General features: G+C 35.8%; 1 protein-coding gene across 1 annotated transcript in view; it reads right to left on the bottom strand.

The window, feature by feature from the left end:
- Positions 1-2,376: 2,376 nt before the first annotated feature.
- Positions 2,377-8,797, bottom strand: part of HIKESHI (heat shock protein nuclear import factor hikeshi) — a 33,108-nt gene continuing 26,687 nt past the window's right edge. The window contains exons 4-5 of the mRNA XM_007448837.1: positions 3,392-3,510; positions 2,377-2,456 (exon numbers count right to left, since the gene is read on the bottom strand). Coding sequence (XP_007448899.1) covers positions 2,402-2,456; positions 3,392-3,510 — 174 coding nt within the window. The 3' untranslated portion in view covers positions 2,377-2,401. The remainder of the gene's footprint in view (positions 2,457-3,391; positions 3,511-8,797) is intronic.

Genomic DNA, 8,797 nt, shown 5'->3' with positions numbered 1-8,797 from the left:
CGAAATTTGTTTCTTACAGTTCTGGAGGCTGGAAGCCCAAGATCATGGTGTCAGCATGGTCAGCTGAGGGCCCTCTTCCAGGTCACAGAGGTCTCCATATATCCTCACATGGCAGAAGGGACAGACCTTTAGGAGAAAATTGGTCTCCTCAGGAGTTTAAAAGAATAGATATTAGATCTTTTATGGTGAAATCTGACTCTGAACCTGCTAAATTCCACTGCAGAAGATTTAATAGTTGTTCCCTTAAACTCCTGAGACAAATTTCCTCCCAAAGGCTCCTTCTGATATTTGAGCTTTCCTCATACCATTAGCCCCAGTCTTCATTATTGTAAAAACTGGAACTTTACTCCAGGTCAACAAAATACTTCTGCTATAATCATTATAGCACTGTCAGCAGAACCAATATCACCAAGAGAGGAACAAATGCTGGAGTTATTCTCACTGTACTGGTTATTTTCTCCAAGATTTTCCAGACGTCTATGAAGGAACTAAGCTCCACTGAGAATGTGCCCACCACAAGGAAACAATTATTGGCTTACTCCTGTTGTGATAAAATATAAAAATCTATATTCCTGATATTATCTGTAACTCACCAGGAATTACAACATCAATACCAGGCTTTTGCCCACCTCCTACACCCAAACCTATCTTGGGTGTATAGGATAATTAAGAGGCTTTCTGATATTTAAAGCCCTTTTCTCTCCAGTGTAGCATGTATCCTTTAGAAGGATAACAAGAGACTTCCAAAATGAAGTAGGTGTTGGCTACTCGGGAGAGCTCTCAGAAGTGATAACTGAACCTCTTTATGCATACTGTGCAAGACTACTACTCCAGCAGCAAGAAGAATACAATAAGAAAAGTGGTCCAAATTTTGCCTCATCCTCTGCTGTGAAAGCCCAACAAACCAGTTTAAATACACTACCCAGGGGACTTCCCTGGTGGTGCACTGGTTAAAAATCCGCCTGCCAGTGCAGGGGACATGGGTTCGAGCCCTGGTCCGGGAAGACCTCGCATGCCGCGGAGCAACTAAGCCCATGCGCCACAACTACTGAGCCCGTGCTCTAGAGCCCACGAGCCACAACTACTGAAGCCTGCACGCCTAGAGCCCGTGCTCTACAACAAGAGAAGCCACCACAATGAGAAGCCCGTGCACCGTAACTAAAGAAAGTCCATGCGTGGCAACAAAGACCCAACGCAGCCATGATTAATTAATTAATTTTTTAAAAAACACTACCCAGGACTGTCATGGACAATCACACTGTCTTTATATCCTCTTGGCAAGCCAAGGGACACTTTGTTTTTAGTTAATACTTCCTGTTGTATCTCTATAAAGATCATTGGACAGGTGAGATCCTGGTGGTTTCTAGTCAATGGGCATCACCAGTAAAAGTCAAAGGGCTCCCTTTGAACGAAACACAAAGGCTTTACCTTCATACAAAGAAGTAATGAATCCTACAGTCTATACGCAAATGTGTAACATTACCAATATTAAACAAAACCTGATCAGTATTATGGCAATTTTGTTAATAAAAAACGTATGAATTTGCAGATATAAAAAGTGACAACAAATCTGTTAATTGAAAAAACTGGGTTTTTTTTGACCGCACCACGCAGCCTGTGGGATCTTAGTTCCCCAACCAGGGATAGAGCCCAGGCTATGGCAGTGAAAGCGCCTAGTCCTAACCACTGGCCTGCCAGGGAATTCCTATGAAAAAACTTTTAATTTAAAGAAATACTAACTGAAAATAATTTCTCCATATGTAAAAATGTATATTTGATATGTTTTTCCAAAAGTCCCCAAATTTTGATATAGTTGATTTCAAGTTAACTATTCTAGCAAACCACTGTAAATATAAATGAAAGATTATAAATGCAATGCATTTGGCACAATATTGTGACTATGCTTTATTTATTTATTTATTTATTTTCTTTTTTGCGGTACGCGGGCCTCTCACTGTTGTGGCCTCTCCCGTTGCGGAGCACAGGCTCCGGACGCGCAGGATCAGCGGCCATGGCTCACAGGTCCAGCTGCTCCGCGGCATGTGGGATCTTCCCAGACCGGGGCATGAACCCGTGTCCCCTGCATCGGCAGGCGGACTCTCAACCACTGCGCCACCAGGGAAGCCCTATGCTTTATTTTTAAGTAAAAAATGAATCATAGCCAAAACAAAATGTTTTGCCTCTGAATATTTCCAGCTTAAGGGAAAAAAGTCATTAATGATGAACATTTTCATTTTTCAATGTTTTTAATTTTTTATAAAGATTTTAATTAACCTTCATAGTCACTAAGCAGTTTTTAAACTTAGGTTTCATGATCCTTTTGACTTCATGCTTTCAAATAGAATGATTATCTTCAAAACATGACAAATTTCAGAATCCATTAAAAATTATTTTATTCAAATTATGTTTTCCAAAAGAGAGGGTTCTGTGCTAGTCGTCTTTGAAAGTTTTCATACCTACAAAAGAAAAACATATTTATAAGAAATTTAATTAGAATCTTTCATAATGTGACAAACGACTCATCAAAAAGCAAATAACTTTACATGTCATTTCTAAAATGCTAAGATTAAAAACTTAGAAAGTTAAAAGTTAATCTGGGAGTTTAATTATTAATTTATAAAAGACAGCAAGCATAGTGATTTAACTGGCTGTATCAGAAAGCACAAATCATAATAAATTTTATTAATTTTTTTATCTTCTGCAAATCTGAGAGCTAGAAGGGACCTAAGAAAAAATGAAATCTAACTCCTTCTCCCTCATTTCATAGATGAGAATAATTTGCTCAAGGTCACATAGCTACATTATTACAAAGCTCAAACCTAATACATTCTAGTACAATCCATGCTATACCATGCTACCACTTCTCAGCAAACTCTCCTTATGTATCTCCCCAACACTGGGATATTCAAAGTGAAAAGAAATATCTATAAAACAGAAACATAGAAAAGCTGAAGAAATAGATTCAGGTACAGGGTGCAGTATAAACCACTCTGATGTTTCATACATGTTTATTTTAGATCAAGACTTTCTACTTAAGAAAAAAAAAGTTCACTGATATTTCAAGCCTCATATACAGTACTTACAATTCAAAATATAAAAAAATGTACAGCCCTTAATTGTGGTCCCTAAAACATAAGCAATTTTATTTTCCTGTCTTTATAAAGCCAAAATGGCTACTATATAACAAAATATTACTTGGGGTAAAAATTATTCCTAATGTGAACTCTAAAGTACATACTTTTTAATTGCATGCAAATGTTAATGTATTCTGATGTCCACAATAAAAGAATATATTTAAATGTCAAAGAAGAAATACATTCACAAGCAAAAAATACACATTTTTTGTAGGTTACTAGAAGCCTTAATATGAGAGCTACAAAATGCCCCATACCATTTCAGAACCACATTTGCTGGAATGAACATTTCAGATGGACTTGGTGTCATCTGGGCCTGAGAGACAGCAAATGATGAAGCAAAATTGTAGAAGTTGTCTAACATCTTTTGTGTGAACTAAAAGTTAATAATAAATAGATTAATGGATTATACTAAATACTCCATTTAGACCTTAATATTTTTAATTAAAAATGTTGTCATATTAACTTGGTTTAAGGACTGTGAGTTCTGAGACAGTCTAATGCTGAACATTAAGGCAAGTCATAAAATGACATTATGCCACAAAATCATACCAATCTGCCTTTAGTACTTTCTTTATATCTCAAAGAATTTCTATGATTATCCAATATTTTAAAGTTTATAACATATTCATTTTGGGAAAAAAAAAGAAAAAATGTTTTTTCATTCAAAATATCTTCTTTCATCTCCACCTTTGGAGATGCCCCTCTCCTCAAATACCACCCTCATCAAATCAACCTATTTTCTCATATAAAATAGTAACCATATCCAAGAAGTCTTTTTCTTACCAGAAAGATAAAAACTTAAGTATAAAAAAGGAACAACTGGTTACTCACCATCAATTACAAAGAAGAGAAAGGTAACACTATTCCATTTCTATTTCCTGGTCTGTTCGTTCTCACTGACCCTCAAATGGGCAAATCCACTAACATCCTCCAAGACTCCTTTGTAGAAGCAAGAAGTAAACTGATTCACATTTCTTGAGAATCAAATGGGTTTAAGCACTAAACCCCAAAATTAATGAACTACTAACGATAATACTACCTTTTATTCACTCAAAAATAATCTTCCCAACATCACTCTCTCCAAAACACAAAACTAGCCATGAAGGTTCTTGCTGTCTCTTTTCTACGTGGAAGAAACATCTTATTAGGGTTTTTGTTTATTTAATAGTATCGAGGTAGTTTAGTCCAAGAGACTCTACTGTTAAGGTACTTGAACCAATATCAGAGTTGAACCAATAAGATCACTAACTAAAAGATCAGTAACAGGAGAAAAAAATCAACAGCAACCCTCCATACAAGCAAGAAAAATTTTTAAATGTAACTTTAAGAAGATCCAATTCATGACAGAAACAAAGTCTGTAAGATGGAAATGCTAAGACAAGCTAATAGTAAGACTTTTGTGGAAAATATTTTAAGACTGTCTTGAGAGATAAGAAAGAAAACAAATGAAAGGACTTATATACCATGTCGAGTGGAAAGATACAATATGTTCACGGATGGGAATACTTAATGTGATAAAGGCACATTAAACCTATAAATCCAGTGTTATTTTCAACTAAATTCTAACAAGATTTTTCATGGCACTTGACAAGCTGATACTAAAATTATTATGAAAAATACCTAAGCCTATTTTGATGACTAGGAGGAGGGACTTGGCCTTCCAGATATTAAGATTTTTCCTGGCAAAGGGACAGGCAAATAAACTAACTGGAATAAAAGAGAGAGCCCAGGAACAAACCTAAGCATATGTGACACATGATATATAACAAAGATGCTATTATTCAGAATAAAAAAAAAATGTGGATTAACTATTCATTTAATGGGACTAGAACAACTAGTTTTCCATAGGGGGGAAAATGAGTTTAGATCCCTTCCCATACCACACACAAACACAATTCAAAAAGTAAAACGCTAAAAGCCTTAAGAACTATAAGAGAACATAACATCTTTAGATATCAGCACAGGGAAGTATTTCTCAAATACAAAAACCCCACAAATCATAAAGGAAACAACTGATAAAACTTGTCTACAGAAAAATATGTCTGTATGCAAAAGACACCATAAACAATACTAAAAGACAAGGTAGGAGAAAAAATTTACAACATATACAACAAAGGATTATTATCCAGAACACATAAAGGCCTTTTCCCAAAAAGCTAAAATTAAAAAGTGCCAAAAATAATACAAAAGAAAATTGGGGGAAATTATATAAACAGTCAATTCCTACAAAAGAAAATACAAATGCAGGCCAAAAATCTGAAAAGATGCTCAACTTCACTAACAGTCCAAAAAAAACCCCAAAACAATAGTAATATTCTAATTTCACCTATCAAGTTTGGCAAAAATTTAAGGCCTGATAAATATTACTAAGAATGTATAAAGACATCTACCATTGGAAATGGAAAAACAAACTGCGGCTCATTTGTACATATGACAATTAAACTAAATCGATTCCATGTATCAACACAGATAAATCTTTAAAAATAATGCTGAGTGAACAACAGTAAGTTGTAGAAGTTTGTGCAGTATGATACAAACATTTATATCCATTTTAAAAACATACGAAAGGGTAAGGGCTTCCCTGGTGGCACAGTGGTTGAGCGTCTGCCTGCCGATGCAGGGGACACGGGTTCGTGCCCCGGTCCGGGAGGATCCCACATGCCGCGGAGCAGCTGGGCCCGTGAGCCATGGCCGCTGAGCCTGCGCGTCCGTAGCCTGTGCTCCTCAACGGGAGAGGCCACAACAGTGAGAGGCCCGCATACCACAAAAAAAAACCAAAACCAAAACCAAACAAAACAAAACATACGAAAGGGTAAATAACAAGAAGTAAAAATAGAAGAACCAGAAAAAAAGGGATTCAACACAGAAGAGAAATAAAAGGAATTTCTGGAGTAATGGTGAAAGAAAACAATACCTTAACAACACCTATGCAACAGACCCAGGGAATAATCAGTCCACAGTGGAACAAAAAAGAGAGTTCCAAGAGAAATGTTTCCAAGACAAATTTTAAATTGCTATATTTAAATATGTTGAATGGGAATTTACAATTGGCAGAGTTTGGGCATAAATTATTAGAAATGGAAATACAGAAATCCATGCAAAGGAAAAAAATGAGAAATTTATTAACCAGGATAAATGAAAAGTTATACAGAACAAGAAATATAATCATAGCACTACACATGGCTCACTTTTGAAAAACATTTACCAGGTCATAATACTGAAAACTTTGAATACTAACTTAATGAAAATCTATATTGGAAAGGTGGGGAGAAAAGATATCTGTGTATTTTGGAGAACAGAGGATTAAGAGAGCTAAATCATGTTACGTATTGGTAAGTCAATGGAAAAATACCTATAATAAATAAATTAATAAAGAAAGTAATCAAGTTTCTTCTGACATGGAAATAAATACAAGAAGAAGGAGGGAAAAATAATGAGGGGGAGGTTGAAAGTGACTGCTGCTGAGAGGCAGAATAAAGCAGAATATAAAAGGTATAATAGAGGACAGCTGTTTTACATGTAAAACGATTTGACTTTCTAAACCATGTACTACTGATAAAAACTAAAGTGAAGTAAGAATAACTAAGAGCATAAATTAGAAACATGTTTAAAACGATTTGACTTTCTAAACCATGTACTACTGATAAAAACTAAAGTGAAGTAAGAATAACTAAGAGTATAAATTAGAAACATGTTTAAACACACATACAAATAGTACTATACATGTTTTGTGAACAAATATGAAATTTTTTTTTAAGTACTGAAATACAGATAGCAAAGATATATAAAGTTAGAAGAGTAGCTACCTGGAGAGGAAAGGGAAGAAGAGAAGCAGAGAGCAGTGAGCTGTATCTGTAACACTTTATATAATTTTTTAATTAGTAGCAAATACGGCAAAATGTAACAGTTAAATCTAGGTGGAAGACACATGGAAGTCTTCAAATATAACCCACTATAAAGAGAGCTCTGTAAGGATGGGTATTATTTTATTTTGTCTACCTATTTTTATCTGTTTGTTCTTAAAAAATGCCTTGCACACAATAGGTATACAATAAATATTTGTGGAATGCACTTTTCTACATATTAAAATATTTCATAATAAAACATTTAATAAAAAATACATATGCTTCATTAAAAAGCTCAAATAACTTATAGAGTAAAAAGTCTTCTTGCCCCTCCCCAGGGATAACATCACTTTGTCATGTATTTTCCAGACATTTTTCAAATACAATCTATATGGGACACTATAAGTATTGTTTTACAACTTGCTTTTTTCAGTATCGTTTATTTTTTAAATTACTGACAAAATTTTTAACACCCAGATTCTGCCATTCTTTAATTTGACCCATTCTCAAGAGATCATATGACAAGTCGGCGCTTAAATTCATGGCCACAATCCTCAAAAATGTGCTTCCTAGCAAGCCCAGAAGGTTTCCCTAGTCCATTCACCCTCCTCCTCTCCTAGAGGACTTGTTTAATAATCCTTTTGGTTTAGATTTCCAATACTTCTTTTCCCCTCAATCTTAGCTGATGACCTTGCTTCCTATTTCTCTGAGCAAAGAGAAGGAATCGAGAGAGAACTTGCACAACTTCTCATCAGCACATTTACCAACCTCCTGTGTCTGTCTGTGCCCATATATCCATTACTATAAACACTGTCCATTATCCTATCGAAAACCTCCCAATACGGTCTTATTTCCTACTCAAGGACACCACTATCAGAAGCCTCCCCACTCTCCTGCATCATCAATTTTTCTCTCACTAATGCTTCATTCCTGTCAAACATGATATAATATCTCCGATTAAAAACAGAAAGAAAAAACAATTCCTTGTCCCCATAGTCCCCTCAAGCAACCAGACCATTCATCTGCTGTCCTTTATGACAACACTTGTCAAGAGTCATCTATATTCACTGTTTCCATTTCATCCTCTCCAATTCACTCAACCTCGCTGCAAACACCCTTTCCACCTCTATGAACTCTTGTCAAAATCTTTAATAACTTTTACCTTGCTGAATCCAATGGTTAATTCTTAGCCTTCATCTTACTTGACCCATCAGCAGTGAATACTATTGATCACTTCTTCCTTCTTAAAATCCACTCTTCGCTTGGCTTCCAAAACAGCACTTTTGGGGTCTTCTCCTACTTCAGGCTGCTCCTTTCATTTCTCCTTATCTCTTAAGCATCTCAACTTTGAAATGGCCCCAAGCTCTGTCACTGGCCAATTTTTCTATTTACAGTTACTTCTCAGTGATCACATCCCCTTCCCAACTTTAAATACCCCAAATACTCCCAAATTTTTACTTCTCTTGAACTCTAAGCTTGTCTTCTCCAGCTGGATATCTAACAGGCATCCCAAATATAGTACAATCAAAATTCAACTCCCGATTCCACTCCCAGCCCATACTTGTTCTTTTCACAATATTCCTGTGTTCTTGTTCCTGGATCCAACACCCTTGGAGCCATAGTTGATGTCTCTATCTCAGACCTCACATGTGATCCACACCATGATACACTATTGGCCCCATCTTCAAATTATCTCCAGAAATCAACTACTTTTCATCACCTCCATTTCTACTTCTCCATACTTCCTGGTTCAAGTCATTAAAATCTCTCACTTAGATTTTCACAAGAGCCTCCTAACTGATCTTCCTCTTTCCC

Source organism: Lipotes vexillifer, unplaced genomic scaffold, assembly GCF_000442215.2.
Source record: "Lipotes vexillifer unplaced genomic scaffold, Lipotes_vexillifer_v1.1 scaffold771, whole genome shotgun sequence".
Taxonomy (NCBI): Eukaryota; Metazoa; Chordata; class Mammalia; order Artiodactyla; family Lipotidae; genus Lipotes; species Lipotes vexillifer.
Note: the sequence above shows the minus strand (reverse complement) of the source record. Positions and strands in the feature narration are given on the sequence as shown.